The sequence below is a fragment of the Protopterus annectens genome, chromosome 12.part0 (genome assembly GCF_019279795.1).
Source record: "Protopterus annectens isolate FY-2018-M chromosome 12.part0, PAN1.0, whole genome shotgun sequence".
NCBI lineage: Eukaryota > Metazoa > Chordata > Ceratodontiformes > Protopteridae > Protopterus > Protopterus annectens.
The window spans coordinates 139685729-139712253 of NC_056746.1; the positions used below are offsets into that span (position 1 = coordinate 139685729).

Sequence of the window (26525 nt, forward strand, 5' to 3'; positions counted from 1 at the left end):
CTTCCGGTTCCAATTCTCACTAGTAATGCAAAGACTATGAAACGTGACCAGGAATCACTACTCTTAAATATTGTGATGAGCTAGGGACATGCATGGGGTACAAGGTAAAACGCTGTGTGATGTACTGTAAAGCTAAATATTGATAACAAAATAATGATTACTTACTTTTCTATAGGCCATACCCATTATTGCAGTCTTTATTCTCATCCCTGTAACATAGCAAATGTAGTCATGGTAATGAAATAAGCATGCCTGCAAAAGTGCAGAGATAAATAATGTAGCTGCATACAGGAAGCCATGCCAGGGTGGGACATCAGGATCTTTTAAAAACCGCACGATCAGTCTGTGAAAATGCATAGACAAAAAAAAAGTTACTTGGATAGTTTCAAAAGCCATGGAACATTCTAAGCTGAATGCATACGACTTCTTTTTTACTCTTTTCCAAATAATCTAGAAAGCACCGTAATACAAAGCTCTCACTGTTGGTAAAGCTTTACAACTGCTTACAAAATAAATGAAGATGAAAAATCATAAACAAAAGTATTCTTAAATGGAGATCAGTTCAAAATATTGTATTCCAGATAGCAGACCCTCACCTGTGTTGGAATGTAATTCCTTAAAGGGAACAGATATGAATTCTATTAACCGTATATCCACTCCAGCGTAAAGCTCAGACAGGGAGCACCACATGAGGAACAATTTCTAGCCTAAATCTTCCTTTTCAGGTTATGACCTATAAACAAGTCATTGTTTGTATTTGTCCTGAGTTTATGATATATACAAAATTAGTAATGGCACCTTTTTTTTCTGTTCAGCGTAATTCACTTTCTGGGTCCTTTATGTTACTTTCCCTGCCCTACGATGGCTACCCCTCACACTGTAAATGTATGTCATTCTTGCTTACCTTTTTTTTTTTTTTTAATACGGTAGAAAACTGTCTCAAATGCATGGCATTTTGGGTTGCGCTTTTACTCTCTGCTTAATCAGACTGCAGGATTTAGAGTTAAACTGAAAACATAAATGGTCCCAACGCCAGCAGCACAGTCATATTCCAACATCGGTCTGGACCTCTCCTAACACTCTTCTCTCCCAGTCTTAAGTTGGCCTAACCATACTGGGTGGTCCCATCTGGCTTCCAAGAAGATGCAGTCTTATGGCTGAGAAAGGACATAAGCTGGGGTTGGAGGGGTGAAAGTAGTGGGTCAGCAGACCAGGCATGCTTCTCACAACCTCCATCAATGATTACAGAGGCATGACTTGCAGTGGAGAGTAAGGATGTACTCATGCTATCACATGCTCAAGGGCATGCAGTGGAGAGTAAAGATGTACTCATGGTATCACATGCTCATGGGCGTGCAGTGGAGAGTAAGGATGTATTCATGGTATCACATGCTCATGGGCGTGCAGTGGAGAGTAAGGATGTATTCATGGTATCACATGCTCATGGGCAGTTCAGGACAGAGGATTAAGGTTATGCACTGCTAATGATTTCACCCTGTGGTCCTGGGTTTGACATCCGTAGTCTCCATTTGCTGTACCGTTCGGGTCAGAGTAGCTACTTAATCACATTGTGCTCCCAGGTTATACTTGAATCACTTGTGCCTAATAAGATTTATCTGATTAGCAAATAAAATGCATGCATGAAATCTGCCATATCCCCTCCCATCCCCTTCAGTTTACAGTACTGTAACTATAGGGGTCCAAGGCCTCCAACCAGTGCTCTGCACTAGACCCTCACCCCAAGGTAAGGAAAATATACCTTTGCCTGTTCATCCTTTACCCTCAAGGCTGACCCTTTCAGCAAATGGAACACACACCTAAACCTTGACTGTCAGTGGAAAAGATGGATGTTGTATGAGTCTCAAATGGATGATTTATAAGCAAAAAAATGCCTTTTGGCACACTCACTTTATCCAGTATTTACCTATTACTCTCTTTTTGCCATCTGTGACTGAACTATAGAGGACTGCATCTCAACCTTTCCAATCAGTAATACATATTCAGACTGAATCAAGTCTCTCATGTAGCCTTCCTTTCCATTACCTCATTATCAGTCTGTTATACAAAGCTTTCACTACTCCTAATCTCGCTCTCTGCCATGTGCAAATAAACTTTTTATCACCCAGGGTCAAAGATCCAATCATTTAAACAGACATTTAAGACTGCTGACATACTATGTTGCCTTGTCTGAGAGCTAATTTAGAACAAAGCAATGGTGTAATCATCTCTTCCCCCTTCCAATACAGCAATTACTATGTGCAAATTAAACAAAAAGTAGGAAAACTAACCACCTATGAGATAAACGTTTTTTGTAGATTATATAACTGACCAGAAATTTTGATTAGTATGGCACTCATTGTTCAACTTACCCTAAAATCTGAGGGTTAGCAAATAAGCAGATATTAAATATGAGAATAAACAGTGATCCCAGGAGGTAGTAAGGCCCAAATACTTTACAAAGAACCTTGAAGAGCGATGGAATCTTCTGCTTCTCTGTTCCAGTAAGTAGCACCTTAACTTCTTTGTTTTCATTTGTCATATCTTTAGGTCCATTCATTGTCTTGTCTCTTACATAGTTCATCTGTGATGATTTTCTGCCAAATTACAGTTTAGAAAAAAAATTGGTAAACTTGCTGGACAGTTTTATAATTTGCTTAGTTATGATTTTCAAAAACTATCATTTTTTTCTTCAACTAATGCTTAAGGAATTAAATTATTTTGTTTTCTTCTTTTCCAAGGTGGCCCATGGCACAATATCACAATTCTGAACACCTTTAAATACCAACAAGTTTCTTCTACAGAGGATTCCAATGATAAACACTGGGATAAGCAATACAAATAATATAGGAACACAGGTTAATTAGTGGTAGTAGGACATCATAAACCAAGAACAGAGAGAGAGAGAGAGAGCTTTCAAAGCGATTACAGAAAAGGTTTGTCAGACGGTGGTCTTTCAGTATTTGCACTGGGTGGGATGGTTGTGATTAACACAGCCTTTTATCAGTTCCAGAATTTCAAACTGGCCTCCGGGACTTGTGTGAGTAGAGTATACATGTAGTTTCAATGTATGTGTGATTTTTTCCTAATGTTGTTCCACTTTTCTAAGACAGGCTGCTTAGAGTGAATAATCAAATGTATAGTAAAATATCCCTTTGTATTGTGGAGTTTTTTCTCATTGGGTTTCTCTTATACAGAAGCCTTTGATGTAACATTCATATCTAGCAAAACAAATAGGTACTGAAAGCACAAACACATTTTAAAACAGAGTGAGTTCATGGCTATGAAATGGCTAATTTCATTCTACATTAAATTACATTTTTTGTAACTTGCAGGCTATGTGATTGTACACTTGACAGAACTTATCTGGTGGATATAACTGGATGCTTTTTAACTGCACTCTCTCTCTTTTAAAAGAAATTGTTTGATCACTACAGCATGTAAAAAGGTGCTTTTAGGTTCAGGCTATTACATGGGGACAGCACATGGTATACTATCCATTCATGGCATATTTTTTATAGTTTCATAGGTGTATACTTGGATATTGACCACAAGGTCCTTTTTAATCCTAATCAAGCATCCCAAATCTCTGACAAGTTCTGGTATCCTTGACAAGTGTAAGCAGAGGCTTGGGAGATGAAACATTTACAAGCAGGGGCCTGGGAGATGAGCTATTTACAGGCTACCTTTGTCTGGAGACATAGGTGCCAAACCAGGGATAAATTTCTTGTTCCCCACCCAATTGTCCAAGTTACACTTGAAATGAGTTAGACATGTATGGGGAGCCTATTTAGGTCACGGGCAAGGTTTAAGTCTTTAGAATGGGTAATTCTGGTGTTTGTTTTGTGGATATACAGGAGGTCCATCAGGTTAGGGTCTGGCAATGCCTTATATGCCAGGCATAGATCTACCCTAAACAGCAAGTAGGAGGCAAAATACAGGGATAGGGCTTTGAAGCGGTCTGAATAGGACATGTTACTTACGTCATGAATTCTTTTAGTGAAGAACCTCTCTGGACACTCCAATTGTTAGATGTGCCTGGTTATATACATGCCAAATGGAGTACTGCACTCGATAGGTCTGATGAATGCAAATACAGTGGAGCAATGACATCCTTGGCTCTAGATGTCATACATTTTTTAGAAGTTATACAACATTGAATGATTTCCTCACTATACACTATACACACACGATGGTCAAGGGTTAAATTACTGTCTGTGTGTGTTCTCAAGTCCTCAACTACTGGCTCAACTCTTAGTGGTGAGTTGTCAATATGATGATCACCAGGAGTGGATGAGGTCCACAAGGATTCTACTAAGCATTTCTTGGCATTTAGTTTCAGTCCATGGCCAGTTATTTGTCTGTGTCAGTCCTTCCTACAGGACATTAGTACTCTTAATTTGCAATCTGCAAATTTAGTCAGCCAGAGACCCCTGACATTGGTCTTGACTTCATAAAAGTAAATATTAAAAAGAAGCGGTCCAAGGACTGATCCTTCAGGGACTCTGCTTGTGAATGGCCACTTTTTAGAGATGAGCTTCTCAATTCCTACTTCCTGGATCCTGTCTGTGAGCCAGCTGGCTATCCTCTAGGTGACATAAGGGTTTAACAATGCCTGAGTGGGGCATTGTGTCAAATGCTTTGGCCAGGTCAAGGTAGGTAGTGTGAACCATTTTGCCCTCATACATTGCTTTTGGTGACCTTCTCAAAGAAGTCCATCAGGTTGAGTAGGCATGATGTGCGCTTGACGAAACCAAATTAGGTTGGAGGTAGAGGGGGAGAGGGAGGCAAAGTTAAAGCTAAATTTGTCTGCCAGGATTAGCTATATCTTCTTGCTCAATATAAGTAGCTGCATTAACAATGACCTGTGTACAAAACTGTGTATTACCTTTGAAGTTGCAGACATAGCTAAAAAAATGCCTTGTGGTTGTCCTTGGCCTGGGAGGCCAAATTTATCTCAAATTTGGCTTTGGTAGACTATGTGTCCTCAGAGTTGTTTAGTTTGATAAGAGTCCTTTTATCCTGCTGGGGGCTTCACCGTCTAATTCTGTCATGATTTTCTTCCTTCTGTTATACAGTCTGTTGATGTTGTGATTCCACTGGGGTGCCTTGTTTTATGAGTTAGTTCTGTACTTCTTCCTGGTAGGCACAGTTGTCTCTATGCGGCTATTAACATTATTGTGAACAGTTCTGGGTAGGTAGCAATATTCTTGGGGTTTATGCGGCTTGAAACTTGGTCAGGTTATCATTTAACAGTAGGAACTTAGCCTTAGAGCAGTTCTGGAACATTCCAGTGTTAGCTGGGGTTTTGGGCTTTATTTTTATTTCAAATGAGATTGCTTTGTTGTCTGACCTTACCAGTGAAGACACTACATTGGTGGGTTGTGCAGCAGTCTCCCATACTGGTGAGGACCAGATTCAGTATGTCTACATCCCTGGTTGGTGTATTGACAGTCTGGTCTAGGGAACCTGTGTTTACAAAATCCAGGAATCTCTGTGCCTACAGGTTTGGTGTCATGTATGATTCCCAGTTACTAGTGGGGTAATTAAGTTGCCATGAATATGGTATTGGGTTGGATGGTGTGTATTTCCATTAAGCAGTGTATTTCCATTAAGCATAAATACATGGTGTGGGTTTCCTAGATCATAGAGGGAGATCTATAGCTTGCAAGGAAGTGGTATGGGATTTTACCTGTGATGATTTCAACATGGAGAAGCTCAATTGCATCGTCCTGTTTGAACAGTCTTGCGGTATATTTATTTTTGAAGTATATATTTGTTCTGTATCTTCAGCAAATACAACCAAATGCATTTAACAAACTGACTCATTACACAAGATAAAATTACAGATGACATATGCAAATCCACTATACAAAATTCAGAACTCCTTTTTTTATGTCTCATTAGGTACAGACCAATTTTCTGAAACAGTGTTAATGAAAAACACTGCTCAGGAAACTAACCGATTTTTTTCTGCAGCCAACCCTCAGGATCTAACATCAGACGTGTATTATAGTAACCGCTGTATGAGACTGGTGATGTTATTCCTTATCATTATTCAGAGACTTTATGACTTTAGGAATAGTACCATTTCCTATGGAAGCAGTCAAAAAGTAAAAATGAAACTCCAGGAAATTAATTTTCAAAACAATGCTTATTTAATCAAAATACTTTTCTGGGAAGCCAGTCTATATTTACCATCTAAGTAATGAACCATATAATGCTGTGCATTCCTATAGCTATTTGTGTCTTTCTTCACATTCCAGGACATGGCATTTTGCTGCAGTCCAAAATAGCTTCTCTCATTTCTCTATACCTCTCGGCTTCCATGCTCAAGAATTCTGGACAAAGCCAAACATTAATGGGAGGAGAATACAGGCCCAAAATTGGTGTCAGTTTTAAATATTACTCTAATTCACTTAAAATTAAACAATAGGTACTGCATCAAAATTCATTTTCTGAATAATAAACTGCACAAATCTCTAAAGTTTGGTATTACTGATCTAGTATAATCATCCAGGATTTACAACAGAATCAAAACTCTTTTGAAAGGCAGGTCAAAAACATAGGGAAAAATCATGGAGATTCTGCAAAATTCTGGACAGTTGAAAGGTATGCATCTGTCTGAGGCTTCTAACTTCCTTAACACGACCCAGAGAGAGAGAAACGTGTCTTAACTGATGGTTGTGACTGTGATGAATGGTGCAAGTAGCAGTCTGGCAAATGTGAGGTTTTATTAACCTGCTTTCCACCCAACAAACCCAATGCAAAACTATAAGTGACCTCAAGCACAGCTGTTTCCACATGCGGTTGCAATGATAGTTGCTTTTATATACCGTTGCAGCCCTCTCAGTTTTCCCTATTTTGGAAGAATGGTCCTATTTTCAGACATGATTTACCCATACATGTGATGTACCTATTTTTTGGAGGTATGTCCCTACTTTCAAGCTTAATTCACACAATTTTCTGAATCCTCCTCATCATGGGTGATTTTTGAAGCTGTCTGGTATACAGAAAACTATGCTGCATGACCGACATACTAGTAGTATCAATAATTTAAAGAAATAGGACACACATCTTACTTCTCTCTTTTTCAGAAGTAAAAATAAATGGCATTCTGTGGTAGAATTGTCTAATACAGTTCATTAAAATCTACAGATTTTACAGTCTCATTGATAATATGCTTATACTCTTCCACCATTTTTGTCACTCTGTTTTTAAATGAATTTCTGAGCAGTATCCCATAATCCTACTGGAACTGGGAATAACTATGTGTTATTTGGTATTCAGATTTTATGCTAAATAGATGTCCAGATTTTTGTTGGATGCATTTACCTTTTCAGGATCTTTGTTCCTATTTTTAATTCCTGCAGACTGAAAGGTAGGAGTCACATAGAAAACTCCTGCAAGTTGTTTTTTTCCAAAGTCTCCCCCTGGGTTAGCCCTGTAGTAACAATCACATTCTCTCCCCCTCCCACAGAATAAGGGAGTAGGTCAGGAAATGCTGACACCAATCTCATCTCCTGGGTCTTCCACCAGCAGGGCTTGAACCCAAAACTTAGTTACTAGAGAGATAGTCAAAGGCAAAATAGTATGTCAGTGGAATTTGCTATATAATGCAGTACATTTATGAAAAAAATGCAAGTTACAGTTTTGTACAGCACTGACTTGTACTGCAATAAATAGTTTACTTTTCTAAAATCAAGAAGTCAAACTCCAATCCTGGGTCATAAGGGGTAAGATTTTATCTATAGTAGTATTCGTCTTTTAGCACCAAACATCAGTCATGAATTTTCCTCTCAGAATCATTGTTCATAAGCAATTCCCAAAACCGCTTTTCCTGTGGGTGTAACCAACAAGGTCATTGTTGGCAGAACAGAGAAATTAAGGCAACAGGCTTACTAGGAAACTGAGAAATGCATCAGTCATATTAGTAACCAACTAGTCCCACTAGGCAACTACTGGGGACATGTACGTAAAAAATAAGGAAATATACACAGTGTTAAATTTTTATTTTTTGGTTGTCACTATCACCCACTAGCACACTGTTGCCACTTTTATAGGGAACATCCAGGTAAAATGCATGGAAATATATACATAGTAAAACCCAAGAAATGAAAATATCTAGGAGTGTGAGATTAAGACAAGAAATACAGAACTTAAAGAAAACATTCACTTAATGTTCATAGTCCATCTATAATAATGTTTACCTTTGGCATTATATCACTATTAGGCACCATATTTCAAAGATTGCCCAGTACTGTTGGAATGCCACCAAAATGGCCCTCGCAGAATGCTGACAGAAATGGCACAGTACTGGTGGAATGTTGCCAAGAATTGCCCATTACTGGTGGAATGTTGCCAAAAATTGCCCAGTACTGGTGGAATGCTGCCAAAAATGGCAGAGTACTGGTGGAATGCTGCCAAAAATGGCACAGTACTAGTGGAATGCTGCCAAAAATGGTGTAGTACTAGTAGAATGCTGCTTTAGCAATTAGGTAATATTTGCATAAAATTTTCATAAAAAAAGCATCACATGCAGAATGCTTAACATTTTAATAACACAGATCAACTCTACTATAATCATGATCCTTTGTCAATGAAAATGTGAAACAAAATCAGAACAGGGACTGTTTCTTGTATTTTTAACAGATTTAAGTTGTTGTAAATGGATTTTGTTGTTGTAAAAGGAATTCACTGTTTTCCCCATCTGTTAGTCTAGAATCAGTGCCTGAAACTGATTCTTCCAGTGCTGTTATTTGTATTTTTTTGTTTTTTTTAAATGTCACATAATAGTTCAATCTGCTTAGTTGAATCCTTTTTTATTTTGTCCACTTTATTGTCCAGTTTATCCATTTTCAACATTAAGTTTTGAATATTTGGGAGGACAGAGTGTGTTTCCTTTTGCCTCATGTACACAGACAACCCTTTCCTCCTACCAACCAACACTACAACCTGTGAGAGATGCACTTATCTAGCCAAACTGGAGGTAAAGCTCTCTCCAACCAAGACTGAACTTGACAGTCAAGAGGAGAAGGTAAACACTTGCACCACACCACACTCATCACATAGTCTCACTAAATCTACACCACCAAAATCCACACATAGAAACACAAAAACATTCACAGAGGCTCTCAATAATAATCTGCTCAAGCAACAGAGACCTCGAAAGCAGAAATGCAAGCGACCTCCACCCCCCAACACAACCCAAATGACACACAGCCCACAGACTCAGTGTGCCACTCAACCACAGCCAATAAGGCAAAACAACGTACCCAACACTCTAGTCATAGGTGACTATAGTCAGGCACACTGATGTCCCACTCACCAGGCTAAACAAGGAGAAGGTTACTGTCAGCTGTTTGTCAGGTGCCAGGATCAGCCACATAACCCACATACTCAGGTCACTCCACAACAAGTACAAATATGACTCTGTCATTGTCCATGTTGGTGTGAACGACCTGAGACGTACCTCCCTGGACTACATGAAAAGAGACATGGAAGAGCTCTCTGATCTTGTAGCCCAGGCAGGTATGACCCTAGCCCTGGGTAGCATTCTGCCATCACCCAGAATGATACCGCAGTACAAGGACAAAATGATTGACTTCAACAATTGGCTAAACTTCTGTGTCATTCTAAAGGGATTCAGTATCTGTCAGCCTGGGATGACATGGTCGACAGACCACGATGCTTTGCCAGAGATGGTCTGCACCTGTCACCCCTGGGATTCCAGATACTGGCTAAGGTTCTTGCCGCACCTATAGTGCCATTTTTAGCCAAGGTTAAAATGACAAATTCACCAATGTAACAGGAACAGGCAAGCAAAAACTGTGGGTGATGCTACTCAATGCTAGAAGTCTAAATCTCAAAATGCACTCACTCGAGGCACTCCTTAAAATGGAGAACATCGATATCTGTGCAGTGACTGAGACCTGGTTCAAGTCTCCAGAGAGCACCCCTGCACGACCAGGCTATAACTTGTACCACACTTTTCAGCCATGTAACCTGGACCGGAACACCAAAGGCAGAGGTGTGTCCATATTCATTAAGGATATCCACACCTCCAGGCTAGTTGCTCAGCATAATGTAGCCGAAGTTATCCAAGTGCAACTAACTCTGGGCAAAACTGCAATCCAAATTGTAGCTTGCTACAGATCCCCCACCATGCCTGAGGATTCCCACTCCTCTTTTCTTGATGTACTGGAAAATATTAGGGTTCAACCAAACACCCTAATAATGGGTGATTTCAACTACCCAACCATTAACTGGGAAAACTACTCATGTACCAACTCCTTTGCTCAACGCTTTCTGGAATTCATAAACTCCAATGCCCTGGATCAACTTATCCACACCCCCACCAGAGGCAAATATATCCTAGAGCTAGTCATTACCAACATGAGTGACCGGTGTTCCACACCTGAAGTCAGCGCCTCATTGGTCCGATCCGACCATAAGCTAATTACCCTAGATATCCACATCCTGCCCCCCCCATTAAGGAAACCACAGTAAAAAATTTCTCCAAAGCCAACTTCATGCTTCTTAAGACAGAAGTGGTGAACTTCATGACACCCATGCAGATGGACAATATAGTTATGACTACTGAATCTTACACAATTGCATTTTATAAGCAATTACACGAGTGCATGGATCGTGCTATCCTCCAAAAAAAGGAAGCCAATCTGGTGGTCCCCTGCCATAAACAAACTGTACAACAGAAGGAAGAAACTGTTGCAAAAAAGAGTAAAATCCCATGAGTGGAGGAACTCCCTGGTCAGCTTCAGTAAGAAGCTGCGATCCCTGATAAAATCCTCCAAAGCTAGTTACGAAAACAAAATCGCCACTGATTCTAAAGACAACCACAAAGCATTCTATATCTATGTCAAGAATCTCAATAGCAACACTCAGATCTGCTCTGAGTTACAGCACAATGACACAAAATATACAGACCCAACTGATATTGCCAACATCCTGGAAGATAGGTTCAGTGCTAAATTTACCCCTTCTCACCCCCTAAAGTGCACATCTCTATACTGGCTGCATAGGTAAAAAAAACACAGTTCCAAAGCCAAGAACACAGCATCCATGAGACCAGACAACATCCCAGGCTGCGTTCTAAATGAACTACAGAACGAACTGGCACCCCACCTAAGTATCGTGTTCAATCATAGCCTCACCTCAGGCTTTGCACCTGCTGAATGTTGCACAGTGATGGTTATCCCACTCCACAAGGGGGAAGCCACCACAGACTCCGAGAAATAAAGCCCCATTAGCCTAATGAGCCTGGTCTGCAAGGCCATGGAATGTATCATTATGGAACTTATAAACAAAGACATCGGTAATCTCCAAACTCTGGACCCCACCCAGTTCGGGTTTGTAAAAGGCAGATTATGTCTCCTAAACCTGATAGACTTCTTTGAAGCAGTCACCACCAAAGCCATTGATGAGGGTAAGGTGGTTCACACAGCCTATCTAGATCTTGCCAAGGCTTTTGACACCATCACCCACTCTGGAATCATAGATAAACTCACTAAACTAGGTATAAATCCCTATGTCACAAGATGGGTTGCCAACTGGCTCACTGACAGAACCCACACTATGAAAGTAGCAGACTCCAAATCCAACTTCAGACCAGTGACAAGTGGAGTATCACAGGGTTGAGTCCTGGGTCTTCTCCTGTTTGGTATCTACTTCTCTGAAGTACAGGCTAACACAGAATGTCTTTAGCTAGTGAAGTTCGCAGATGACTGCAAACTAGGAGCCATAATCGAAACTCCTAATGATGTGGACATCCTACAAAAAGGCCTCACTGAGACAGGTGCCTGGTGTCAAAGCCATGGCCTCAAGCTTAATGTCAAAAAGTGCATTGTCATCCCCTTTGGTAAAAACTCTGTACCCATGAACTACAACATAGGCGGTAGAATACTTAACATCGAAAGTGTGATAGGAGACCTTGGGACACAGGTGGACAGTAGTCTCTCCTTTGATAATCGCATCACCACAGTAGTCCATAGAAATCCTTCTACATGGCACACCTCATCACAAAAGGTTTCTCATCCAGAAAAAAAGAGGTCATTGTTCCCCTCTACTCATCACTCATTAAACTCATTATAGAGTACAACGCCCCTTTTGGTATGTACCTCACAAGATATCTACAACAACTGGAAAAGCCACAGAAATACCTCACAAAGAGGATTACTGGCCTCAAACAGATGCCCTACGCAGACCATCTTAAAAAACTCCAGCTTTACTCCGTCGCATATTGCCTACTCAAAGGTGATCTCTGCCTAACATACAAAGCTATGTCAAACCCAGAGCTGTTGGACATGTTCCACGTAAAGAAGTCCCAATCCCTCCAAGCTACATACTCTATTGTCACCACAATAAACAGAACATGCCAGAGGGATAGATTCCTGTCCCAGAGACTTCCCATACTCTGGAATAAACTACCTATCTATATCAAACAATGCTCCTCATTAGTAATCTTCAAGAAAAATCTTGATGATTGGATGGGAAATAGGAAATTCACCCCGGGGATCACTTCTGTGGGACAGTGGCACAGTAAAATAATTTTCTTGGGTGGTAAAAGCCAGGGTACCTTTTTGGCTGGGCTTGTATAGGCCCTAGGGCTGATAGCCTAGTACCTACCTATGAGTCCAGCAGCACTGTAAGCATTTTTGCATTTAACAAACTCTTAGCAAACACACACACTTACTCCAAACAGCTTTGTACATTCAGTTACAGATATTATCATAGTAACAACTATCTATTATTACAAAGGGCTTAAACAATACCTACATTGTAGCATTAACCAAAACTTTACATACTTAAGAGTCATGAAGAGAAAATCCTTCTAGCTGAGGGCATGCAGAAGGCGGACAGTCACTCTAACAGGGTCACCATCATCTTGTTGCTTTTCATCTCATTCATCTTGTAATATTACATTAGCTGGAGGACCGATAACCCCCTCAGTAGAGCAGATCATTCTGTCACTCAAATATCCATCTCAGTCTGCCACAGCGACTCTTGTAACCTTGTTAAAGCTGACTTGGTAGTTATGAATACCTGCATAACATTTGGGAAAAATTCCCTGTACACAGCTAGAAAAGTCAACTCATATCAGACCTCTGTACTTGTATACATAAGGCTCAGATGAATAAATGCATTTTGGATCCTACTTACAAGAATGCTCAGTGAAACTACTGCTTCACATATATGAATCCTGGCAGCCCCCCAGTACTATATTATCTCCATTCCCAATGTCTTTTTGCACCCTACATAAAATGTATGCTGCCAGGAACTACTGACTAAAAACATGAATCTGTGTATCCCCCAGGGGTACATGGTGCTGTGCCCAATACTTTAAATGTCACATAGCAGCACCTGGTGCTACATTAGTGTACCAGGCATTCCTCTGTTCAGGAATGAAAGGTAACATTGTGTAGCCAGGCAACATGAATGACTATAATTTGTGAATGAATCACCACAAATAGGCACGTGGATGGTGCTGAGGTCATTACCATAATATGGTAATGGGAGGAGGTGGCCCTATGTGAGCTCCCATTGGTGAAAGCTCACCAGCTCACTAGCATCACATCATGGAGGAGGGACAGATTAGTTGTGAGATAGCAGGTCTGTGTACACTGTAGGGAACTCTACTGCTAGAAAGGAATGTCCTTTTGTGCAGCCGAGTCCCCATCTGCACCCCTCAGTGCTGGTGGTCATACTGACAGAGGAGAGGGACTTTTTTGTTTGTCACTGCAGCACCCCTATGCAGTTCCCTGTTGCTGCCGCATATGTTACACCACTGTGACCAGCAGAGACTGCATATAGGATATACAGATGATACTAAGCTATTGGCCCAGAGATCCTTATAAACCTAGCCAAGAATTTCACCCATGTCCCCACAAAGACAGCACCTGTTTCCCCTGTCCAGCAGGGACACAGGTGGGATCCCAGGGGTGTATTTTCTGTTTCCCATATGGTCATCCAGAGTTCTCTTAAAGACGGTTAGAGAGGTACTCTGTTTGACATGGAGAGGAAGTCTATTTCACAGATGGAGGAGTCTCTGCAATACAAATCTGTACAACCAACAAGTTCTATTAATGTCACAGACCAGGTTGAGGTGTTGCGTGCGGGTTGGGTGAATACAGTTTGACTTACGGATATGCAGCAATTCCATTAATGCTGGGTCTGAGATGACCTTGTATGCCAGACAGAGGTCCCCTGTGAGCAGTCTGTACAAGACTGAGTAGAGGGACAAGGCTTTTAGCCTATCTGTATAACACAGGTGTTTGAGACCCGGGATTTTCCTGATCAAGAACCTCTGTGGTCTCTCCAGCTTCTGTATGTGCTTGGAAAGGTACATGCCAAAGGGAGCATTGCACTCAGTAATGGGTCTGATAAGGGAGGAGTACAGGGATGTTATGACCTCCTTGTTCCTGGATGAAATACCCTTATTTATGAGGTGGGCCATGTAGCAAGCCTTCCATATAACAGAGGCAACATGGTGGTCAAAAGTCAGGTTGCTATTAACCTGAGTGCCCGAGTCCCTCATAGGTTCATAGGTAGGTACTAGGCTATCTGCCCAAGGGCATTTATAAGCCTAGCCAGAGTGTGTCGGCTTTCGCCACCCCATTGATTAATTAACTGATCCTCTGTCAAGCAGAGCCAATGAAGTGATCCCAGGAGTGTATTTTCTGTTACCCATCCACTCATCAAGGTTTTTCTTGAAGAGTGTTAGTAAGGGGCTCTGCCTAATGTAGTTTGGAATTTTGTTCCAAAGCATGGGGAGTCTCTGTGACAGGAATCTATCCCTCCAGCATGTTCTATTTATTGTTGTGGTGAGGTTTAGCTCACTAGAGCACATGGTTCACAGTGACTTGGATTTCTTTAGATGGAGCATTTCCATCAATTCTGAGTTGCACATGGCTTTGTAAGTCAGGCAGAGATCACCTCTGAGTAAGCGATATGCCACTGAGTACAACTGGAGATTTTTCAGTCGGGCTGCATAGGACATATGTTTGAGGCCAGTAATCCTCTTGGTGAGGTACTTTTGTGGTCTTGCCAGCTGCTGGAAGTATCTTGTGAGGTACATCCCAAATGGGCATTGTACTCTATGATTGGTCTGATGAGTGACGAGTAGAGAGGCACTATAACCTCTTTATTTCTAGATGTGAATCCTTTAGTAATTAGATGGGCCACATAGAAGGATTTCCTAACTACTGTGGCAATATGATTGTCAAAGGAGAGATTACTATCTATCTTGGTCCCCAGATCTCTTATTATCTCTTCTGTATTAAGGGGGCTGCCACCTATGTGGTAATTTATGGGTGTTTTGTTTTTTCCAAAGGGGATGACGATGCATTTTTTGGCATTTAGCTTGAGGCCATGACGTTGACACCAGGTGTCCATCTCAGTAAGGCCCTTTTGGAGGATGTCTGTGTCAACCAGAGAGTCAATTATGGCTCCCAGTTTGCAGTCATCGGCAAACTAGGTTAGCCATAGTCCTCCTGTGTTTGCCTGTACTTCTGAGAAGTATATGCTGAACAGTAGGGGACCCAGGACCGAGCCTTGTGGGACACCACTTGTGACTGGTTTAGAGTCAGACCTGGAGCCCACTATTCTTACCATGTGAGTTCTGTCTGTAAGCCAGTTGGCAACTCATCTCATGATGTAGGGGTTTATGTTCAGGCTGGTGAGTTTTTCTGTAATACCCGAGTGAGGAATGGTGTTGAAAGCCTTAGTGAGGTCAAAGTAGGCTGTGTGAACAACCTTTCCCTCATCTATGGCCTTGGTGACTGTCTCGAAGTCAGCCAGGTTTAGTAGGCATGATCTGCCCTTAACAAAGCCGAACTGGGTCGGGTCAAGTGTTTGGAGGTTCCCAATGTCTTTGTTAATGAGTTCCATGATGATGCACTCCATAGCCTTGCAGACCAGTCTAGTCAGGCTTATGGGGCGATAGTTACCAGGGTCAGTTGTGGCCCGTCCTTTGTGGAGTGGAATAACCATTGCTCTGCACCATTCTATGGGCACGTAGCCTGTGGAGAGGTTGAGGTTGAACAGCGTGTTTAGGTGGTGGGGTAGTTCATTCTGTAGTTCATGCAAGATGCAGCCTGGGACACCATCTGGCCCCATTGATGCTGTGTTTTTGGCTTTTGAAAGGGCTATTTTCACCTGTGCTTCTGTGATTTCCAGGACACTACACTTTTCCGGTATTGTTGTAGGCCCTTTTGGGGGTGAAAGGGGGGTGAAGCTTGCACTGAATCTGTCTGTCAAGATGTTGGCAATATCAGTAGGTTCAGTATATTTTGTGCTATTTTGCACTAGTTCAGTGCATATCTGCGAGTTGCCACTTAGATTCTTAACATAGCTAAAGAAGGCTTTGTGGTCATCTTTTGAATCCTTGGCTATTTTTCTTTCAAAGTTAGCCTTGGATGATTTTATGAGGGACCTTAGTTTCTTACTGATACTGATCAGGGATGTCTTTCCTTCTTGGGATTTGCTTTTTTTCTGAACTAGTTTCCTCCTTCTATTGTATAGCCTGTTTATGGCAGGGGTCCTTCAGACTGGTTTCCTTCTCTTAGAGTGAGCAAGTCTTGGTTTTGCTAGGGATGGCATGATCCATGCATCCTTGTAGGTGCTCATAGAGTGCATTTGTAAAGGTTTCTGCATCTTGGGCAGCGTTATCCTTTAGCATGGGGGCTGTGAAACTTACCGCCTCTGTCTTAAGTAAGGTGAAGTGTGCTTTAGAAAAGTTTTTTATTGTGATTTCCTTGGTTGGGGGTGGTGGTGGGGTGTGAACATCCAGAGTGATTAGTTTATGGTCTGATCTTACCAGTGCTGGGTTGATGGCGTGGAACACCTGCCGCCCATGTTTGTGATGACCAGGTCCAATATGTTTTCACCTCTGGTAGGGGAGTTTACCAACTGATCCAGGGCATTTGAGTTAATGAATTCCAGGAAGCGCTGGCCCTGGGAGTTTGTACTTGAGTAGTTTTCCCAGTTAATGGTAAGGTAATTGAAATATCAGGGTGTTTTTTAGGACCTTCATGTTTTCCAGTGTCTCCAGAAAGGTGGAGTGGTGGTCCTGGGTCATGGATGGTGATCAGTGGCAGGCCTCAATTTGCATGGCAGATTTGCCTGATGTTAGTTGCACATGGTTGATCTCAGAGGTATCATGCTGCACCACTAACCTGGTGGTGTAGGTATCCTTGATGAATACGGATACACCCCCTCCTTGTGTGTTTCGGTCCATGTTCTGTGGCCAAAACGTGTGGTATGAGTTGTAGCCCAGTAGTGCTGGGGTGCTCCCTGGAGCCTTGAACCAGGTTTCAGTTACTGCACAGATGTCAACATTCTCCATACTGAGGAGTGCTTCAAGCCCGTGCATTTTGAGATTTAAACTCCTGGTGTTGAGTAGCATAACCCTTAGTTTTTTCTTAATTGTGCTGTTTACGGAGGTGGGTTTGACTTTTGATCCTTGCCTAAAAAAGGCACTATGGAGACAGCAAGAGCCTTGGCCAGTATTCAAAAGCCTAGGCGTGACAGGTGCAAGCCATCTCTTGTGAAGCAATGCAACTTGTCGAGCATGTCGTCCCAGGCTGACAGACACTGGATCCCCTTTGAATGACACCAGAAGCTTAGCCAATTGTTGAAATTGATCATTCTTTCCTTATACTGAGGTATCATTCTTGGTGAGGGCAGGATGCTACTCAGGGACAGGGTCATACCAGCCTGGGTTACATGATCAGAGTGCTCCTCCATGTCTCTTTTCATGTAGTCCAGGGAGGTACATCTGAGGTCATTCACACCAACATGAACAATGACAGAGTCATATCTGTACTTGTTCTGGAGTGACCTGAGTGTTTGTGTTATGTGGCGGTTTCTGGCACCCGACAGGCAGCTAACAGTAACCTTCTGCTTGTCCAGCCTAGTGAGTGGGACATCAGTGTGCCTGACTATAGAGTCACCTATTACTAGTGTGTTAGGTATGTTATTTTGCCTTAAGGGCTGTGATTGTGTGGCACACTGATTTTGTGTTTTATGTGTTGTCTGGTTTGCGACGGGAGGTGCAGGTTGTTTGGGTGTCTGCTTTGGAGGTCTCTGATGCTTTTGCAGGTTTTTATTTAGAGCCTCAGAGTATGATTTTGTGTATTTATGTGTATTTTTTCGCCAGTGCTGGTTTAGTAGGTCTATGTGTGGCTGGAGGTGTGGTGCAAGTGTTAACCTTCTCCTCTTGACTGTCTGTTCCAGTCTTGGGTGGAGACAGCTTAGCCTCCAGTTTGGCTGTATAATTGCATCTCTCGCATATGTTAGTGTTTTGTGGTAGGAGAGGGCTGTCTGTGTACATGAAGCGGTTGTAACATTGCCTCAGGATACCCAGATTCACTAGCTGGACTGGAGAGTACACCCGAAATTGCCCTTTGGTCCTGCCTGAATAGTAGGGTGAGCTGCTTAGTCGCTTGGTTGGTGAGGGGTGAATAAAGAGCCTTGTCCTGCTGGGCAATCAGTGTCAGTGTATATTAGTGCTTGCTATTAGGTCTGAGCAAATGCTGGGCTGTAGGATGTTTTTTGAGTGCTTAGGTTGAGAGTTAGACTAGTTTCAAGGGAAAAACTGAAGAGGAGACTTAGTGGAGCTGGGAATAATCTAACCCTAGCTAACCGGCACTGCCCGGCGCACAAAACCATGCAAACGCGGTTTTTAAGCAGGGAAATGAAAGAGAGAGAAATTAGCCTAAAATGGCCAATAAACTACTAACTTCTGGGCTGGAACCACTCCTCCAGGGACAGATAGGCTGCTCAAAGCTCCCCTCTCTCACAGGTGAACAGAGAAACGTCTCTCTAGCCAAGTAAGGTATGGGCAACTCAGAAACTTGTAACACAGCCCTGAATTCAGCACTAGCCTGAAAACTGGACTATACTAGCTTAGAAAGGTTGGAAACAAGGAATTTTTATTTATTTTTTTTTAAAAGATAAGGCAAAAACAGTAAAAAATACACTTAAAACAGCTTTAAACGACTGCAAACGATCAGAAAAGGCTATCGCACTTTAGTGTGTAGCCTACAACAGTTAAATAAATTATTTAAGCAAAAAACGACTTTTTAAAAGTGCAGGCAGACAAATAAGTACAATATGTGAAAAAAAAACAAGCTTTTGAATCACAATAAATGCTGGAAAATTGGCGTTTAGGCAGAAAACAGTTAAGTACAGCAAGAAAGTACAGAAAACTGATACTTAATTAGTCCAAAGTCTCTCTTCTAAGCTAGAAGGCTTGCATCAGTTTAAGGCTCTCTAGTGCTACCCAGTAGGTTAGTTACAGGAAAGATGGGAAACAAGCACAGATGTGGTCTTTTAAACCAGAAAGAGATGGACAAACTGTACAAATGGTCAATAAACTACAATTTCTGAGCCAAGAACCACTCCTATTGTGGTAGACAGGCTACCTAGTGCTTACCACTCCCACTGATATGCTAGAAGGCTTTCTGCCAACACAGAAAGGCTTGCAGGGCTCAGAAGCTTACCAACAGTCCTGGATACAGCAACTCTGTATCTGGACTAGACTAGTTACAGGAAAGGTGGGAAATAAGCGCAAGTGCGGCTTTTAAACCAGAAAGTTGAAAGAGATGGAAAAAAACTGTCCAAACGGCCAACAGCTAAAATTTCTGGGCCAGGGACCACTCCTCTTGTGGTAGATAGGCTACCTAATGCTTACCACTCCCACTGATAAGCTAGAAGGCTTCCCTCCAACACAGAAAGACTTGGGGGTTCAGAAGCTTACAAAGAGTCCTGGCACAGCAAATCTGTACCTGGACTAGACTAGTAACAGGAAAGGCAGGGAAACAAGCGCAAATACAGGCTTTTAAATCAGAAGGTTGAAAGAGATGGAAAAGCTTCCCAAACAGCCAATAAACGATCACTTCTGGGCCAGAAACCACTCCTCCTGTGGTAAATAGGTTACCTAGTGCTTACCACTCCCACTGATAAGCATGAAGTGAATGGTGCAACATCTGAGGGTGAGATGTTTAGTCTAGGGAGTAGATGGCTGGTAAACAATGGAGAAAGACCATACAAAGGGCCTTGCATGACTTTGCTCCACTGCCTCTGTGAGTTTATGAATCTGAAAGGGTTTTGTATGCTATTCGATGCTACAGAAAGCATTGCACAGTAACACATGGATTTTTTATAGCTTGTCCAGGGTCTTTACCTCTTATTATCTTTGTTCAGCCTATCTACAAATTCTTGCTTTTGCCAAAGGATGGTATACAAAAAATCATAATCAAAAATATACGATGTCTCTCAACTATCCTCCATAACTGAATGCTGTAACTACCACAAAACCTGTTGTATCTCACACTGAAAAGAATTAAACCAATATAACCCACTGTTTACCAAACTTCCCCTTTGCCAACAACAATAGCAGCATACACACCTTTTCCATTCCTAAAGTTCATTTTGCAAATCTAATCCACAACCCTATCCTGAATTTGATAAAACTCAAGCAATCCAAAATTGTACCCCTTCCAACACACTTAATCACAAATTCCAAATTTTTGACTTATCCTCTAGACTCACCTGTCAGTGGTCTATATAAACAATGTGTCCACTCACAAAGGGTTTATCTGGAACTTTCCCCACAGACTGATTCAGTAGTACAAAGACATCATTACATCACTGTCATTCATTGTACACAAGTTCTGCTGTTCAAAATACCAAATGAGATGACCAGTCAAAAGCCTTAAATCATATATTATTTTTTCAAAGGCCACATTAACATCCCTCAGTGGCAATTTCTCCCTCCCCATACTGTGTTCTTCATAATTACCAGGCTTAGGGCCTGCTACACACTCCTCCACTCTCACCATCATCTCTAACAAAACCACTTCCTGTTTGACTTTCTACGATTCCATCACTGCCATTTTAAAAGCACCACCTTAAAGTTGGAACATCCTCAGTTCTACATCAAATGAATAGCTTTAGTTCACACTTTTTAGAAAAAAATTCTAATGGGGATATAACCATTTTCTAAGCACCATGCAGCTAACATCCCAACATACACGAAGTACAGTCTGCCTCACATTTTCCTGCTGCCTGTTTGGGTTCAAATCATCTATTTATCCAAAGTACACCTGCTTTTAGCCTGAAGATGCTTTCTATTAAATATGACTGCAACACTCACACCACCACAGGAACAAGGAAAGAAAGACTGATCAGTGCAGGTTTATGTAGGCACCTTTCCTTTTAAGCCACCTAGTCAGAAGGACACTGGTCCTTATAGAGTCTATTCTGCATGTTGGCACTGAGATATCAGTTTAGAGTACATCAATGGGCAGTCTTTTGCCACTAACTTTACTATGACCAAGCACATTCACTCCAATGTAGCTCAGGAAGTTTGCACTGTAACTTCCAATGGGTGGAGCCTAAGCCTTTTCACAGAATCAAATTATGTCCTCACAATTCAAACAATGCTCATATCTCTGGAACCATAAGGGTTATGGAAGAAGTATGAATAGTGAACCCTTCAGCAAAAGCTATTTTTATAGTGGTAATATTTTTTAGGTTCTAGGTCTTAAACCAAATTTTATAAGTCATACTGTGAATAAATCACGAACAAACCACCACAGATATCCAAAAACTCTTGAAATCCTTTATTAAAATAAACACACTATAAAAATCCTTTTCCTTGTGGAAAAATATATAAAAACACAAAAGGTGCACCATTCAGGATAGATAAGCGCTTTTGGGATTTCCCTTCCTCAGATCAACAGACAAAAAATCTGGAGTTGCCATGGGAGCAGCCTGTGCACCCATGTCTGCGAACTACGTCATGGTGGAATGGGAAGACAGGTATATACTCCATAGCCCCTATATACATAATTGCAACATATACGTCAGGTTTCTGGATGAGTTGTTTATTTTATGGAAAGGTACAATGGATGAGCTGGAACAATATATAGAATATATTAATAACACAGTTCCGTTTCTCTGCTTTTCCCATACAGCTGATTCACAAAATAGCATTTCTAGATGTGGTGGTAAGTAAGAATCTAGTGGAAAGGAAATCTGAGTCAAATATACATCCAAAACCTACTTTTTCAAACACATATCTTCATTACAGTAGCAATCATCCAGCACATCAAAAAAGTCTGTAGTAAAAGGTCAGTTTATTAGACTGGCGAGGATGATTTCAGATAATTAGTTTTCAAGACGAATGCAACAAAGTAACATAGATGTTTTTATCTAGAGGTTATCCTGTTAAGTTGTAGCTGAAATATATAATGAAGTAAATAGAAAAGAGAAAGTGGGGCAATTCAGCCTACATTATTCAAAAGTATGGACACAGATATGGGTGGTGATAATAGGGCTGAATGAACTGGCAAGGTTTTTACTACTACTTATACTATGAACACCACATATATATAACTAATGTGATACTCAAAACTTGGTGGATTATATGTTCTGACCCAGGCATTATGGAAAAATTAGGACCTATTCCAAGAGTAGTGTATAAAAAAGACACTACTTTCAAACAAATGTTGGAGAGAGTATAGCAATAACCCACACCTGGGTGTGGGTAATGCTAAATTTACCCACGGTTGGCGTGGTTTGGTCCCGAGGGCGAAGGGACCAAACCACGCCAACCTTGGGTAAATTTAGCATTACCCACACCCAGAAGTGGGTTATTGGTATTATACCATGACATTATTTAAGAAAAGAAACTATTACTTTTCTTAAATAATGACATAGTATAATGCCTGTTTACTGCCCTTCCGCAGATGTCTGGCATCCGCGGCAGTTCTGATGTACTGCGCGCCTGCGCAGTACATCAGAGTTGAGCAAAAGCAACGGAGAACGCAAGATCTCCGTTGCTTTTTTTAGTGTTTCGCTATGTTAAATGAGTTTAACATAGTGAGACAGTTTTAAAATAAGCAACGGAGATGTCCGTTGCTTATTTTAAAACTGTCTCGCTATGTTAAACTCATTTAACATAGCGAACATAAAAAAGCAACGGAGATCTTGCTTTTCCGTTGCTTTTTAAACACTGTCTCGCTATGTTAAATGGGTTTAACATAGCGAGACAGCTTTAAAATAAGCAATGGAGATCTCCGTTGCTGATTTTAAAGCTGTCTCGCTATGTTAAACCCATTTAACATAGCGAGACAGTGTTTTAAAAAAACGTGTTATACTAATGGAAAAAAGTCCGGGCGACCGGACCTTTTTCCATTAGTATAACTCGATTTACAACGGGCACGCTGGCCAATCAGCATGCACGTTTTTCGGCGGTCATGGTATAATACGAAATAATTCCCACCTAAAAAGTGATAGTAAAAAGTGCACATATAAATGTCATATTTGGCATATATGCAATGCCAAAATATCCTTGTGGGTGAATCTATTGTCATTCAGAATGCCACTGAAAGAAGCAATCACTTTTCTAATTGTAATTCTACCAGTCTGGTGTACATAGCTTTATGCCAGCTTTATGCCAACAATGTTTATGCTTTTATGTAGGGAAGACCTCAAGAAGACTTTGGGATTGTATGTATGATTATCAGTCTAACATCAAAAATGTGAAAAATGCTAATGCATTGTGTAAGCGCATTAATAAGAACAATGGACACTGTTTCAAATTTTACGTGGTTGATTCAATAAAGAAAGACTTGCAAGGAAAGATTACAGATGACCATTTAAATTTAAAAGAAACACAATGGCAAATCAAATTGAGGGCAACACTATTTCCAGGGCTAAATGAGAGTTGCTCTAGAGCCCCAGTTTTAAAGTTAAAGCATTACATTTTATAGTAATTTGATGTATTAAGTTATTTTATAATATGTTTATATGTCTTTAGATGTTTAAAGTGATTTGTGACATCACAAGATTTTAACTGATAAAGGAAAGCAAATTGTTCTGGTTCTGAGGAAGTTCATAATTTATATAATGAAGGTGCTTAACCTTTTTTGTATAATAAAGGAATTTTACTTATTACAAACGGTGGTGGCGCTGCGGTAGCATTGTTGCCTCACAGTTAGACGCTGTCCGGTTCGATTCTCAGCTAGAGCGTCTTCTGCGTGGAGACATGCGTGAATGGGCGTACCTTCCTTGAAGGTTGTACGTCAGGCCTGGCAAGCCGGTACGTAAAAATCAACTGCCAATCATTAGCGGACCGGAGTTCCGCTGTGGCGACCCCTAACCCGGAAAAGCCAAAAGACACAAACAAACAAACATCTTGTGGTTTGCCTACTTGGAGGTCATTTTTTACGGTTATGCCAGGGAATCCGCATCTTCCTCAGAAAAATATGATGGCAGAGGATAACATGGAATAAAGCCCTCTTTCACTGCTTGTCTTCTTTTATAGTAGTGAAAAGTACTTCTTAGCAAATCTTAAAAAACTTAGCATAACGGATTGTGTGTAATGACTATGAGAAGTGAAAGACATGCGGAGGATTAATGCCAACTCTCTAGATTCCATCAGATTGGCAAAGAGGCATCCAGATATCCAATACCTTCACATCAAAGATGTGCACATCAGGCATATATAGTTTGCTGACTTCCAGGCTTCAGGGATTCCTATTAGAATAGAGGGAATTTCACCACAGGAAGTATGAACCAGGTGTTCGTACTATCATATGAAAAGCTGCATTCTAAATATGTGGAAATCATCATGCTAGGATGCAAATATGTTACTTTCACTAAAAGAGTTACCATCCTTGCAAGTCATTTTAGGCAGCACAGATGTTATATCTCCTGTTAAGTTCTAAGGAATCAGTGGGGTACATGGGAGCCCAGAAGTACCGCAGGAGACCATGGTCTGCAGTATGCCAGTATTGTTTGGGTAACATCCCATGAGTATACTGATGTTGTTTTGGTCTTTGTGACACATATTCAGAAGAGAAGCTTGAAGAAATAGAGGTCTCACCACCATGCCAGGCATGAGTTCCTGGATCACCAGCACCTGTCCCTGTGGCACACTGGATTTTTTCCCCTAATAAACCATTTTTTCAATACCATTCATTTAAGCTCTTTACTCCATTGTTAAGAAGACGTTTCATTTCCTTTTCATTTTTTAGTTACAGTTTCCTTCTCTAAATAATTTTTCTTGAAGCTAACAGAAACATTAGTACCAACATTAGAAGAGGTCTAACAGTAACAATGCAGTAAACTGTATGTACTCTAAAAATCCCACGCCTGATTATTCCAGTTAATCCTTTTATTAAGCTCAATACACTGCTTACAAGTAAATAAGCTGCAATCTCTCCCCTTCCAAACAAAATAAAGACTGCAGGTAAAGTCTTTGTGAGGAGCACATTGCTTGCAACAACACTTGGTTACAGCCTCTTGTGTCATAAGTACTGAAAAATATTAACAGAATAAATAAAAATAATATACTAGTGCCTTGGTAATTAGCAAAGGTACACTTAGTATTGCAAGACTAAAATGAGTAGCAATTACTGATATATGAACAGGACAGAACATGGCAATCCATGTCTTCGGATGAGGAATAAATAACTGAGTAAGGGGTATTTGATGCTATCCATAACCCCCCCTTCTATGGCATCCCAGTGCGGCAAAAGAGAAGTAGAAATTTGCTTCAAGTTGAATCCCAACCATTCAATATTTGGGCATCAGTGATCCATATAATCTACAGAGCTAACCAACAATCTTCTAAACCTCTTAACTGTTTTGGCTCAGACATGTAATCTTTTATACGAAAATATATATTAAACAGTATGAATATTTTCAGTGCATGTTTTTCATAAAAAACAAAAAAATAACATTCAAAAATGTATATATTAGTAGACAATGTTCATGCCTCTGAGTAAACTTATGCAACAGGAAAGATTCATGCATTCCACACACTATTTTTAACCTAAATATAGTACTCAAACTACTCAAACATTATTAGACAAACAGTTATGACATTTGGTGACTGAGTGGTTAACCCACTAAGCCAAACCATTTTTCAAGTGTGATCAAAAGTATTAGTACAAGATATGAAGGAGGTATGTATACTAAGTCATAATGTGGCGCTGATCATACAATTTAAAATGTCATAAAGAAGTAGTATCTTCAGAGCAAGCAGCAGATACCAAAATGTTACTCGTTTTCATATGTCATAGGTAAGTGCTAGACGACCAGTCTGCAGACCATTTCAAACCTAGCCAGAAAATCTTATTCAAAAGTTACCTCCAGCCTCAAAGAGGGCAAGACAAAATAGACCAGGTGAGAACTGGAGGCTGCCTATCCAAGTATCTAGGTTTACCTTAAAGGTGGCAAGGGGGATACTCTGCATAACATGTAGTGGACATTAGTTCCAGACTTGAGAGATATGTTGGGATATGTATCTATCACACCAACATATTTTATTTATCTGCATATAAAGGTTTACTTCCTTTAACAGATTATTTGACGTATCATTAATTTTGAAAAGGAATAGGAGTGCAAATAAAGTTGGATCTTTCATGGCTGGAAAGGCTAGACACAGATCTCCACAGAGGAGTCTACAAGAGACTGGGGTACAGAGAAAGGACTGC

At 40.8% G+C, this 26525-nt stretch overlaps 1 protein-coding gene across 1 annotated transcript in view; it reads right to left on the bottom strand.

The window, feature by feature from the left end:
* Positions 1-26525, bottom strand: part of LOC122816399 (multidrug resistance-associated protein 1-like) — an 827783-nt gene that overhangs the window by 491281 nt on the left and 309977 nt on the right. Inside the window, exons 8-9 of the mRNA XM_044089157.1 lie at positions 2370-2594; positions 166-343 (exon numbers count right to left, since the gene is read on the bottom strand). Of these exons, the coding sequence (XP_043945092.1) occupies positions 166-343; positions 2370-2594 (403 nt within the window). The remainder of the gene's footprint in view (positions 1-165; positions 344-2369; positions 2595-26525) is intronic.